The 14,940-nt window shown below is 38.5% G+C and overlaps 1 protein-coding gene across 1 annotated transcript; it reads right to left on the bottom strand.

Moving 5' to 3' along the window:
* Window positions 1–430: 430 nt before the first annotated feature.
* RH20 (DEA(D/H)-box RNA helicase family protein) lies at window positions 431–14,071 on the bottom strand. The gene is made up of 10 exons (XM_008807564.5): window positions 13,647–14,071; window positions 13,287–13,537; window positions 11,505–11,684; window positions 11,248–11,409; window positions 10,734–10,888; window positions 2,031–2,123; window positions 1,849–1,934; window positions 1,541–1,767; window positions 1,217–1,450; window positions 431–829 (listed from the first exon to the last, which is right to left on the bottom strand). Exons 1-10 carry the CDS (start codon window positions 13,694–13,696, stop codon window positions 771–773), a joined length of 1,497 nt encoding a protein of 498 aa, XP_008805786.1. The 5' UTR covers window positions 13,697–14,071; the 3' UTR covers window positions 431–770.
* Between the last annotated feature and the right edge of the window lie 869 nt (window positions 14,072–14,940).

Raw genomic sequence — 14,940 nt, 5'->3', positions numbered from 1 at the left:
GAAATGATGTATGGAATATGGGAAAAAGTGGGAGGACCCGCATTGTAGAAAAGAACCAACATTCTAATGCAACCTCGAATTCAGCTTGCCTAGAAATTTAAAAATGAAGGCAGACATAGGATTTACCCGAACAACGAGAGATTATCATGTGTGCCTAAACTATGGCATTACCATGGTTCGTGGAGACAAAAGGGGGCTCAAGGCAGAAGATCCAAGTTCTCTGAAAACTGCACAGTAAACAAAACCAACTAATGGTATAGCATAGGACCTACCTACCAGTCGTAACCTTCGTGGGACGTGCATGGGTGCATCTCAAGTGCTGATGCATCCACATGACGGGCCTTATAATGATCGACAAAATTCTAGTGTGCTAGGGTTGAAAATTGTTCGTACATTCTCATTTATATTTTGTAAAATAAGCGTACATTGCTAAGTGCAGAACAAAACTTGATCAATTTAATATCCGAATTTTTCAAACTTTAACCTCGTAATGTTAAAGGCCAGTGAACCCTTTGCCTAAAGATCTTTAAAACAGCAGCCACATCTTATGTTACATGCTACATATTTCATTTCCCAATTCGGAATGGGGTTCCATGTGTGAAAACATCAGCTCCATCCTCATGCCCCATCAGTTCACTGGTTAAGAGTCAACTATGCCAAAATGGCAAAATAATAGCAATGTCAGCTAAAAAGAGATACATACCATTTGAATGCAACAATCAGCCCTTCCATTAAATGATTGCTCAATCAATTGACAACTTAGGAATGTATCAGCTCCAAGGACGACCACCACCAAAACCCCTCCCACGATCACGAAATCCTCCATGACCTGTTCACAATTCAGTTGTTAGACCACGGTCTCTTAACCATCTGATTAGTCTGATGAGGTTCGTAGGATTCCAAATTCACCCATCAAATTTCAACTGGTAATGACACAATCAACAAACCAGAATCCACTGGCCAGGAGACCTTCATAGTTTGTCAAATACGGATCCAGCATGCTGGCCATTGCATACAGCAATTTAAGTGATGGACTGATCAGTCTATTTCTGGTCTTAGCCAGTCATATTGCTCCTATTGATAAGAAAAGTTGGGCAACTAGTGCTAGTAAAGACATTGACTGATAGCCAACTTTATGGTTCATTAGATATGGCTGGTAGCAGTGTGTGGAATTTGGGAGAAGGTAAAGAGAAAACAAAGTGCAAGAAGCACTAACCTGAAGGAGGAGGTGGGGCACCTCGACCCATTGCAGCCAGTTCAGGACTGACTTTCTGCCCAGCTTCTTCCAGTATATTAATAAGATCCTTAGCAAATCTTGCATTAGCTGCAGTAAAAAAGGTATATGCCGTTCCCTTGGCCCCAGCTCTTCCTGTTCGACCAATGCGGTGGACATAGTCCTCCAATGATCCAGGAAAGTCGTAGTTGATCACATATTTGACATCCTTCACATCTGTCACCAACATACAAAACAGTATAGTTAAGAAGCAAAACTCCTTGCATTCAGAGCTTTCACAAGAATATTTCGTTCATGTTCACATACCCAAACCACGAGCAGCGACATCAGTAGCAGTCATTATAGGACTCTTCCCTGATTTAAACTCAGAGAGGACCCAGTCCCTTTCAGCTTGGCTTTTGTCACCATGGATCGACAGGGCAGGCCAGCCATCTGTGCGTAGTTGCCTCGTTATTTGATCACAGCCCTTCTTTGTGTCCATGAATATCAGAATCCGACTGCCATCCATAATATCCTCCAGAAGTTTGATCAATCTGAGAGCAACCGGAGAGGTGAATTAGCATGCAGATTTATATATCATCCAAACAAACTTACCAATATATAGGATTTCCTACTTGTTATATTTCTGACCCTCTGAGACAATCTCAACACGCTGGTGAATTGCATGATTAGCTTTCAAGTCTATGGAACCAATAATCACCTGTGTCACGTCAGGGCCAATTCTGTCAGATCTGGTAAAGATGATATAATGCAACGAACCCACCTGTGCATCGCCTTGTTTGGCCCCAACATTTACCTTGTATGGGTTGTATAGGAACTGCCTTGCAAGTTGTTCGACCTCCTTTGGCCAAGTGGCACTCCAATAAAGAGTTTGACGATCTGGACGAATCTATTGGAAGGAAATGAACTAAAACATTAGGGATCCAAAGTGATATTTATATTCCAAACAACTGCAGAACAAGAAAAGCCAAACAGAATCAATGAACTGACTAATTTCACTTTATACATCATTTACTGCTGAAAAAATTCCCTATTTCCTATGAGTTGGGGATTGCCCCATTGGTCACTATCCTCACTTAGTAACTAGAGATTTTAGGCTTGATTCTTGCGTGGTGCATTCCCAAAAATCTGAACTTGGGTTATTATAGTATAGGTTGGTCTCCCCCCTCTCGAGGGAAGAAAAAGACCAATTCCCTAACTTAATTCCATTAAAATGGAAATAAAAATGCAATCTAGTTATCCACAAGACTCCATGGAAAAAAGAACAATTCAAAGAATCAGATATTTTCACAACAACATGTAAATATAATGTAAACAATAAGATTTTGCATCTCAAGAGCTTATGGCTTGCTGGCTGGATGATGAAACTGATAGCAAATTCTCCAGCACAAAGTTTCACTGATGTTCTGATACAGTGTAGGAATTTTTATATATATTTGAATGCTATAAATTTTCTCTAAAATCATAGCCAGCAAACAGCATTCCTGGTTATGGTGAAGAACCAGAAAACGAGAGTGTAATTTGATGCTTGATACTCATCTCTTGAGAAAAAACATGCACAACCAACTAAAAAAATGCGTAAGGGCTTATAGCGGCAAAGAAAAATGGTACAAGCTTTGAAAGCATAAAAAACCTGATTAAAATGAAAGCAGAATGGGCAGTATATCTAAGAAAAAGCATAAGCACAAAAACAAAAAAGAATTTCTTATAGCCTTGATTTTGTTGCCAAGCCTCCTCTGCCCTAGAACACCACAATATAATTTCATCATTATAAACAAAAACACCTTCTAATCTAATTTTCATGCAGTTCAACAGGCATTGAAGTTCAAAAGTGCTCTCTCCAAGAACAGTTAGTTAACCGAAAAATAAGTATGTCTCCTCATTCACTTGCAAGACAGTGCCTCACCAATTAGCGTCCTCTTCTTGAAGAAATTTGAAAGATAAAGGCGGTCATATTGCACGAAGGCAATAAGACTTGATAAAAATTTAGTACCCATACAAATAAGAGATACTGGTATCTAGAGCACATATAATCTAAAGGATCACCTCTACAAATTCTCCATTCAAAGAATATACTCATCTTAATTCTCCTCTTGTAGATAATATTTTACATAGAGGGAGCAAGAGAACGACGTCGATCAAAAGACTGTTATCAACTCAAATAAAAAGGGGAAAAAAGAAGAATCACGACAACAATATAATCTCAAATATACAGTCAGTTGATAAACTAATAGCCATCCCTCAAGTACTCATATGTTTGAATCAGTCATGTATATCACATGAGCCGAGCCATATTTCAGGAAAACAAGCATGATATGGCTTTAGACAATCAAGATGTAATTCGGCAAGCGCTTTGACTTTGAGTATGTTGCTTCCAAATAATAGAACATTAACTTAAGATTCAAAAATATGCAACTGTATGGACCTTCTGTCGGCAGCTAACTCTTATATAGATTCATCAAATATAAAACAACCTTGAGAAAAATTTTTAAAAAACACTAAAATAGGGACAAGAGGCAAAAGCTAATAGGCTTGCCATCTTCACTAATGTCGCCATCACAATTGCCCAGATCTGCTAAATTCTTCTTCACCTGAACTTTCTCTATTTCTTCCCCTTATTTTTCATTTTCCTCATCATGGCAGATTTGATATTTTGCCAACGGGGTTTCATCTGGCCTGTTGGCTTATCATTTGAGCTGTAAATGCAAAAGAAATTGTTCGTATCATAACTGGCATTCTTCCCTCTTCATCTAGACTCTTTCCAGGTCCATGGAACCTCAAGGGCTGCTCTTCAGTTGGATGTGCTTGAACAGTATGACCAACAGGGTAAGCTAACGGCTATAGCCAGTGTCATTCCCTAAATAAAAAGGTTAAAAATAAATTGGTTTCGGAATTTCCTCTTACAAAGCATTTTCTAGGTTATAGACCTACAAGGGACAGGTCCCTGGATTTAGCCACATATAAAATACAATCTCATACTCTTGAAGCAAAAGTATTTCAGGAACCAAAGGTCTAGGACTCAAATTTTCTAATAGATCAGAATTGCAAATTACCATAACTTATCTTTTTTCCCGGCTAGATTGCAACAGTGTCACCCGCTCCAAAAGCATTTTCTAGGTTATAGACCTACAAGGGACAGGTCCCTGGATTTAGCCACATATAAAATACAATCTCATACTCTTGAAGCAAAAGTATTTCAGGAACCAAAGGTCTAGGACTCAAATTTTCTAATAGATCAGAATTGCAAATTACCATAACTTATCTTTTTTCCCGGCTAGATTGCAACAGTGTCACCCGCTCCAAAAGCATTTTCTAGGTTATAGACCTACAAGGGACAGGTCCCTGGATTTAGCCACATATAAAATACAATCTCATACTCTTGAAGCAAAAGTATTTCAGGAACCAAAGGTCTAGGACTCAAATTTTCTAATAGATCAGAATTGCAAATTACCATAACTTATCTTTTTTCCCGGCTAGATTGCAACAGTAACATGTTGGGCCCAGACATATCATAGACAACCCTAAGCGAAATATAACATAATTAACTTGTTGATTTGTCATTTTCAGTAAGGATCTGAACAGTATATCTTTATCTGGAAAAATTAGACCACATGGTAACTTGAACACTTGAATGCCATAGATATGTTATTCCATTCAGTATTAATGTTATTAAATCAACTTAATAAATATTATGTTTAATCTGCCTTAGTTTGTATGCATGCACATTCATATTCATGTCTTGCACACCCTCCCACGCTATTGGCCTCATAATATTTCATGCTTAGGAGGTCCAATTTGTAACTCAGATATTGATTATTGCTTTATTTTTCCTAAGATTAATTTTAAATATGTTCTCCTTATCCCTCTCTTCCTTTCACTTTCTCCTTACCTTCTCTTCTCAAAAAACTACCGATTCTTATGGAGGCCCAATTTTCCTTTTTTTCTTGTCCATGGTAAATTTTCAACCATGTTCCTTGTTAATGAATCCCTCCATGGTAATAGCAACTTTCAGCATCTACTTCAACTCATTGCAACAATAGCATCAAAGTGATTAAAGCAGGAATCTCCTTTTCTTTCTCTTCCTTTATTAATTTTAGTCATATGAAACACCTACTTTATCCCTCTTCTTGTTACATTCTTCTTATAAAAAAAAGAGTTCTTTAAATTTAACCAAACCTCAATTAAGATATAGAACAGATTCAAAAATAATTTCAGCCCCATAATGATAGATAAGCCCTCCTACCATATGTAAGACCAAATCCAAAGTTTTCCCAGATCTCTGGCTTCGCTCCTACTCCTATCCGCACCCCACAATTTCTAGAAACACTCTATACTAAAACCAGAGAGCCTTCTCATACATATCAAAGGGCCAAAGAAGCACTCCTGAATTTAAAAGGTCAATGTCAAAACACTATAAATGCATGTAAAAATGTCCTTTAAATGGAACCAAGATGGGTAGCCTTAATGCCTTATCATTTTTTTTTCAATCAAGCATGAAATTCATTAAGACATCCATGAACTTTAGATACTTGGCATCTGTATCTGTCAACATTTTCAAATCTAGCATAAAGCTTCTGAAGTCATGAGCAATAAGATTAAAGGAAATGAGAAAAACCTCGTATGTAGTTTCTTCTACAATTAACAGAATTTCGCATGATAGAACCATCAGTATTTCATGTTAGCAAGTAAATTGAACATGACTGTTGGTTGCCTGCAATAAGTTCCATTGAATGCAAGTTCCATTGACAACAACACCCTTTGGACTCTCTAATGTCCAAGATTAATAGTTTGACTTAAGGACAAAAGTGCTGGTGTCGGCCACCAGGCAGCACAACACATGTTGGAATACCTGCCAGGCCATATCAATTTGAAAACAAAAAAAAATAAAAAGGGCTCACTACTCTTCTATAATTTTATTTTCAAAAAAAAATAATTGGATTTTTTTTACCGAAAAAAGAGGCTTCATGCTCACCTATGCTGCATGCCCACATTGGACAGGAATGATATTTGCCAACTGTCATGGGTTAGGACTTGAAACCTTAGTCTGAATTTAGTAATAAATTTTTGCGAAGGTTGCCTATTCTTCATAGTAGTTTGTACTAAGCACCATTAAGTAAACAAGCATTCGTTCTGATCTATTTTTTTGATTTTTTTGGGGGGGATCACAATCATAGAAAAGGTAAAAGTGTGTTCTGTTACTTTTGTCATGAATGACATGTTTGCTAATTTAATTAGATCCTCAGCACAAATATCAATTTTTATAAGAACCTGGACAACACCATATTTCCTTAACACTAAGCACACAAGCAAGACAGACTTTGCAAGAAACAGATGCAAGAAGTCTCCATAAATTAACGAAGCGACAATTTATTAGTCATGCATCCATTTTTACTAATTTATTTATGAAATAAAGGTATTCATAGTCATGAAAAAGTTCTTTTAAAACCTTATCCCTTTGCATGCATGTCACATAGCCTTGCAAGTAACATCAACTGATCATCAATTCTACAACTGCTCATCCATGATGTTCTTAGGCCCTGCTTGGTTCCTAAAACACTTAAGCCAAATATCTGAAAAACTTTACTCCAAAAAGCATTTATTCCTTGTTAACCCAGTAAAACTATTCAACCCCTTCCTCCAAATATTGCTAACCCAGTTAAAGCTGAATAAGTACCAAACAGGTGTCACTGAAATCCCAAAAGCACCGCTCAGTAATGAAGTTCTATCTCAGTCTGTACAAAGTTGTTTGGCTGAATAAACCATACTGGAGCTGAAAAGGTGAACTTTATTCAGGTTTATCATCAAATAGGGCCCAAAGATCGAATATGCAGTGCTAATACATGTTGCACTACCATAGAACAGGTTCAGGATACATCAAATGAGGTGCCAAGGTATAGCCATCTGATCTAACATCCATCATAGTGGGTGTGCCAGATATGAAGATAGATACTGACTATGCATGATAGAGGTACACATTTTTGGTTTCCTATCGCTCTATTCTTTATTTTGCTGTGGGCCAGGTATTTCTATTTATTTTCTCTTTCTCTAAAGTTCTATGACAAAGTACGTCAAACCATCCACACATCTTGCCCTGCTCCTCAGATCCATTCTTGCTGTCAATGCGAGGCAGGAGGATCAATTTTGTTTCTTTGTTGATATGTCAATGCGCTCATCTACTTATTTGTAATATTACCAAGCAAAATGGTGTTGCAAGGTCAGTAAAATTTCAACGAAAAAATCCCATTCCCATAATTCTTATAGGATGTCCGCCATGTTGGTTCAGCGCAAAATTACTGGCCCTCCAAACATGGAAACATGCAAGACTTTCAGCAAACTCTCCTAGCCTCCACCTCCTCCAGGACCTTCCTCTCATTCCACAAGCATAACTATTCTCAAAGTTGAATTCAATGATGCTCTCTATCAACCTCTCTAATTGTCCCTTTGCACGTGTTTTTTTCTAATGTTTGTTCCATTTATAGCATCGATGTCAACAATTACTATTGCAACATGTACAATAGGAGGTCGTATACATAGGCAACCGCAAAATTGCAGGATAAGGTTGCATATATCTGACCCTCCCTAAACCATGCAATAGAAGTAGTCGTATGCACAAGAAAGCCCTTTTTGAAAAAAATTAATTGTTGCACTACATGGGATGCTAAACTGCACTATTGGTAAGTATACCTGGAAAATTCAGCCCCCCAATCCACCCCGCTTGATATTCGAGCAAGCTTGAGTATGGTTTCTGGCTCATCGGTAACATAGGATGCAAGCTAACTAGACATTGTACTAGCTCAACCTAATCCAAAGTTCAATTTATATATAAAGCGTTGCATACATATAATCATTATAATGTCATCTACTCGTCGACGTGATATATATCTCAACCTTCTCCCACTCTTACCAAAAATCCACCCCACTCCACTTCTACACCCTTCCTTTGCCCACCTCCCCCCATCTACACACATGACACCATGGTATGACCATCACCTCACCATTTACATATCAAGCCCACCTCCTCTCATCATCCACCAGGACTTAATTGCTATCCCATCCATCCTCCACATCATCCAACCATTGTTGTCATAACTCTCCAACACAACACATCGGGAGGACCAATCTATACTAAAGGGTTGTTTGAGTCAAGTGAAACCACTACTATACCTGGAATTTAACAACAGGACCAGTTAAAGCCAACTAGGAGGCCCTTAGTCCTGACCTCAGGCCAGCATACACCTATCTCAGCCTTGTTGATTCCCAGGTGTACTTAAGGATATAGAATATTGAGACAAGCTTGGAGATTCATAACATGAATGTAAAATCCACATGAGCAAAATTCCATCAAAAGTTTGATTATTCATTTAAAAAAGAGAATACCATGTCAAAATAAAAAAGAAAAATCTAAAGGAACTTGTATTTTATAAAGATCTGACCTAGCACACTGCACTTGTGCACTGTGCTTCTGGAGAATCCTTTCCCAGATCTAAAATAACCTTTCTTTAAGCTAAATCAACTTTTCAAGAAAATCACTTAAGACTTTGTTTATCAGGAAAGCTTATATTACGGAACTCCTTTGTATTTGTTATGACTGATGGAATTGGCATTAATTCATAAGAACTAAGGAACCAATAAACTAATGTTTGTTAATGCATAAACCCATTGGACAGTATTCAAATATGAAAACAAGAAATCAATACAGTATAGTCACACGTTTTACAAAAGAACTGCTAAAATTACATTATGTCAGAAAAAGGAATATTGTTGCATGCATGAAGTGCAAGGTTTCATGCTAGTTCTTCATATGACTCACTCAAACCAACAAAAATTAGCAATACCAGTCATGGAAGAGTAAGCAAGTGACCACTAAAGAATTTTATAGGATTTAGCAACTGCAGCTAATTTGCTCTATAACTAACATCATTACTAATCCAACCATCAAAAGCTATATGAATAAAATATTTTAAAATTTAAAAAAAAAAAAAACACATGTGCATCTAGTGTATCATGTTCCACACAAGCATGTTTCCCTCACATGTCCAAAATAATGTTGTTTTTATCTCATATAACTAAATATAATTCTAGAATGACTGCATTCACTTAATCTATCTTATGTTTAGCAACTGGAAGAATCTTCGCATGTAACAGAAATGTATTTCACATATGAAGTCATCGCAAAGTGTCACAAGTTAAAATATATACAGTAAAATCTAAATCTAAGTGTAAATCATGCATCTAAGTCCTCACCTTGCACTAATTGATTTAACACCATATATGGCATCCATTCATGCAAAGACATGCACATGCATGTGCACGCCCTCATGGGGAAAAAAATGCTATACTTGCAAACTTGAATGTATATGCATATAATGCATCCCCATCCCACTTTGCGATAATGGAGCATATCATCAGACACAAGCACATGTTCAAGCCTGTGTGTGCATTTACATGCATGCATCCAGGGACTTAGAACCATCAAACAGCCACATGCATATAGGCACACTCATACAAACAAGAAAAAAGAAGATAGAGCAACATCAAAAACTAAAAAAAGACACGAAGTTGTCATAATACTAACAAATTTCTTTACTAAAACAATATTAATCTCACAGAAAGTAGAATATGCAAGGACAAATAATGTGCAGTGCTCGAATAAAAGGTTTCAAATCTCGACCATATTCTTACATATCAACCCTGTATCTACACCAATATTGACCTATATCAACATAGGGGTGTCATCCGAATCAGCAAACCATGAGTAGACACAGGGGAGGTACCCTCGTATAGCACCAATATGTAAATGTCTTGAAGACACACGGCAGATTTGAAGCCTTGATTGAATATGATTCTTGTTTAAAGTTATTCTTGTTGAAGTCAGCTTAATCCCAACCATGGGATGTCATACCATACTTTTCACTAAGCGTATATAATAAAATAGAGTGAAAAGGTCGGTCTCTACTAGTGCATACCAGGCATATCATATCAGTACCAAACCAGGACACAAGACATGGGCCATACCAAACCGACCCCATGCCAGGCAATACCAACATTGCACCAAGATGGTATCGGTACGAGGTCCGATACCAAGAACCCCAACCATTCCCTTAATAAAACAAAAGAAGAGTAAGCAATTGTTTATATCATAATTTGCAAATTGTCTTCTGTGCATCAGATACATTTTTTTGACATCTCAGCAAAGCCAATTAGCTACAACTGTGTGCCACACAACAAAAGACACACTGCTCGTTCCTCTTATTAGTAAAAAATAAAAAAGTAAAGTATCAGATTATAGACTTACAAGGCCATTCCTTTATTAAAATGCCATTTTATCTGGTTATTCTCAGTTAAATGCTATTGATATACATTGTAACTAGAGAAGATATGTGAAAAAGAGAGCCAACTATCCTGTTCAATCTACAAGTCTAATATGGATTATGGAAGGTAATAGTAATATGTGCCAAAAGCCAAAAGACTTTCATGGTTGAAAGAATGGTCAGCATACCTGGGAAACAATTTTCCTGATTTGAGGTTCAAAACCCATGTCTAGCATACGGTCTGCCTCATCCAAAACAAGATAGGTTACCCTTCTGAGGTTTGTATAATGTGATTCTAACATATCAATCAATCGTCCCGGAGTAGCAATAACAATTTCAACTCCTGATAAAGTGTTAGAAAAAACAGAAGCATTGATATCATGGCTTTCCATTTTTCAAGATAACATAACCACAACAACATTTTTAATTGGCAAGTTGAATCTCATCTACTAGAGTCAGTTTTATAATTTTTCTTCATTCTTGTCAATGGCTACCACTGCCAATACACAGTATATCTGTTTATTTCCATAACCCCCTACACAAATTTAAGTCGACCTTCTTACAACAGACTTCTCAGTCTTTACTGAACTTGATTATACCACCTCAACCAGTTCCCCAACACTAATATTGTTTTTTCATATATATAAAAAGCATAGTCATACAGAACTCCAAGACATAAACAATCAAATGATTATCATGTACCTTTCTGAAGATCTCGAACCTGAGGACCCTTTGGAACCCCACCATATATACAGGTGCTCTTTATCCTTGATGATGCCCCAAATTTAGTTGCTTCTTGTTGTATCTGGACAGCAAGTTCACGAGTAGGAGCCAATACCAAAACAATTGGGCCATCACCAGGAGCTTAAAAAAATTGTTGTAGCAGAAAAATTAGATGTTTGTACATGCACCAAGTGTATTTAAATGACAATCAACAGGAAATGGATCAATAATTCCACCTAAAATTGGCTGAGCATTAACATGAACAACCGCAGGTAACAGATACGCAAGCGTCTTTCCTGATCCTGTTTCAGCAATGCCAACAAGATCACGACCCTTTAAAGCCATTGGCCAGCCCTGTGATTGAATAGGAGTAGGCTCGACAAAGCCAGCTTTACTAATCTCTTGCAGAATATAATCTGAAGAATTGACAGCATACAAAAATAGGTTATCATCTGAACAAGACATAAGGCATATATAAAATCACAAAGAACTGTTCTTTGAGCAGCTATTTTGCAGAAACATAAAAAAGAAAGATAATATAAGAAAATAATAATAGGTCTGTCAGAAAAAAAGAAAATAATAACTTCTCCCTTCTCTGTCCAGGGATTACCATTCTGTCCAATGATGCGGGAAAGCAGAGTGCAGTCCTTGACAAAATCAAGGAGGCGTGATAAATAGATGAATTCTAACATGCTCATGAACTAAAGAACATATATATCCTCGATGTGAGCATGAGGTTACATCAATTTGCGAACCCTGTATACCAAGCCTTCTAGTGAACATGAGGAAAATATAGTTATATAGTCATATGTAACTTTCTATGTAATATGTATATATTTATCATATGTATGTCAAGGCACATGAATTCTATAAAACATAAATGGTCTAATTAAACATGAGAGAAAAAGAATCAAATGAGAAAGAAAGAAATAAGATAATGTACACAAGCCACTGGCTTGTTTTCGTTTTCCAAGGAATAAGTTCTCCACATAGACTTCGTGCGAGCGTCTCCTTGGCATCCCCCTTAAGGTCTCAATTCACATGCTCTGATGATAAGTGAACACAACTGGGATAGGTTCTTACTTGATTAGTTTATTACAATAGCCAAACCCTACTCTGCTCTGACTTATTAAGTGCTACGGGTTGAGGCCTGGGGAGGTTCTCTTCTCATGGTTTTATTACAACCAAACCCTGATATTGTACAATACATAAGGTGGAATCTCAAGTGAGAATTTAAATTGTTTAACAGAACCAGAACATGTGTGCATTCAAAAATCAAGAATAAAATGCTTTAAAATTTTTTTATGAATGCATTAAGACTAAGCATCAGTCAAATAGTAGTTTTAGCTATATATCCACGTCATCTTAGTTTGCATAAATTGGGGCGCCGTGCAATATTTCTTGGCCCTGGTTCCTAATAGATGCCACCTTATCCTCTTCTTTTCCCATGGTTTATTTTATATGACATTTTTCGGATGATCGGGATAAATTTAAATAGAAAGACTAAGTTGGCATCTAAAAAGGGCAGTCTGAGCTTTACTGATTATACTGTATTGCTTAATAATCATATCTGATATATCAGCGAGGTATGTTGATATTCTTGGCGAGGCATGCATCAATTCTTTAATCACCCTGAAGTATCACGAATACAGACCCATCAAGTTAAAAAAACTAATACATACTGTATGCACCTTGACTAATTTGATCATTAAAAGCCAAATAAAAATAAAAATGTTCAAACTCTCTCCCCTTCAGCAGGTATTCTCATGAAAACATGCATTAGAGAAACGACACATGTTTGAATATGCATGTATGAAGAGACAAAAGAGATCTGACTCACTCGCCCCACCAACCATTACATGACCTGCCCAAGACTTATTCTTGTTCAAGATTCCATCTTTCAGGACCCGCACATACCGAGAATTCCGTGGAAGAAGAAAGTACCTCCCACCCAACTTAAAGAATTGCAGAGCAAGAACAAGATTATTTTCCACGAAAGATGAGCAAAGGAAGATTACCCGGAAATCCGGCATCCCGGAACTCTCTGATGGGCTTGGGCACGTCGCGACCCTCGATCGTGATCTCCCTCTTGCGGCGGTAGGCCTCCACCTCGGCCTCGGTCATGGCCACCACGGAAGGGGACTCCACGTAGAAATTCTTCTCGAAGGGGGTCAGCCCGTCCAGGTCGGCGGTAACCACCGCTTCTCTTTTGCTCGAGGACTCGTAGCCCCTGCCGTAGCTCTGAGAACCGCCCCCGAATCCCGCATCACTGTAATGAAACAGGAAAGGCATGGCTAGGATGAAAAAACCCATCGAAACCCCTTATTCTGCTTCTTCCCCCTGTTATTGATGGATTAGGGTTAGGGTTTAGGGATTACCTTCGCCGATAGGATCCGGGGTCGCTGGCACGGCTGTCGTAGCGGCTCATGTCGTCCCGTTTCTTCTCCTCTCTCTCTTTCTTTCTCTCTCTCTCCGCGCTCTGTCGCTCAGTTAGAATGAGATAGGAGACGGGCTAGGCGCGGCAAGGGCTGGAAGAGAGAAGAGAAGCGAATAGATTCGACGATGACCGAACCGAAGGGATCGGAAGTGGTCGGAGGACTGGGATTCGGGGGAATGGAAGGCGAGGGGAAACGAAGGATGAGGGTTTAGCGAGGGCCGGGTCCGTCCGCCTCGTTTAAGATCGTTGCATATCTTTGCCTTTTACCAAATATATATATAAAAGTTCGATATATTTTGCGGAATGGGGCTGGTCCGGCTGGATGGATGGATTCGGACTCGCTTTATCGTCGGCGACCCGCGGCGCTGCATAACGGCCTCCCGTGCGCTTTTTTTTTTTGTTTTTTTTTTAACAGATATTTTATACCATCCTAATATTGATACATCTAATAAAATTATAAACAACAAATTTTTAAATGCTTTAGGCAACTTCCCTTACTTTCTTTCTTTCCTCCTCCTCCTCCTTATTCTTCTTCTTTTCTTTTCTTTTTTTTTCTTTTTTTTTTTTAAAACGGCGGTTCATATAACTCTAACTCGAGTACATCCAGCCATATCAAAAGAAAGTAAAGAAAACAATGAAATGGGACAATCAGCTACTGTTGTCCAAAGAAGCTCTCCGGAATGTCAGGCGACGTAGGAGGCGACCCAGTCTGCTGCTCTGTTCGCCTCCCAATACACATGTGTAGCATGAAAATCACCCATCTCCTGAGCCAGTCTCCTGGTCTCAAGGATGAGTGGATGACCGTCACCGTACCTATCTACCCCCTAGATCCAATCGATCACCACTAAAGAGTCCCCTCGAGATGCACTCAAGCGGCGCCGAGAATCCTCCTCGCATAGGATAAGCCCTCCCAAGCAACCCGCAGCTCTGCTCCAACAACGATAAGCCCTGGTATGCGTCAACGACCACCGGCGGCTATCAATCTGCCCCTACAATCTCTAATCACAAATCTCACACTCTCAGAGACACCATCCATCGACCGACTACCATCAAAATTCACCTTGAGATGACCAAAGGATAGAGGTACCCATGAAATAAGGGCGAATCTAGGTGTTATAACAGCGGAAAGAGTACCCCAGATGTTCCTGGCCATCTCAGAAGTGAACCAAGCAGTGGCCGCGGTGATCTCCCCTACATGTAGCACAGCGCGATCCACCGCCATCCCCGAGAAGATA

Source organism: Phoenix dactylifera, chromosome 5, assembly GCF_051530095.1.
Source record: "Phoenix dactylifera cultivar Ajwa chromosome 5, Ajwa_hap1_PhDact_Kaust_v1.1, whole genome shotgun sequence".
In the NCBI taxonomy this organism is placed as follows: Eukaryota; Viridiplantae; Streptophyta; class Magnoliopsida; order Arecales; family Arecaceae; genus Phoenix; species Phoenix dactylifera.
The sequence above is the reverse complement of the archived record's forward strand: the minus strand, read 5'-3'. Positions and strand labels throughout refer to the sequence as shown.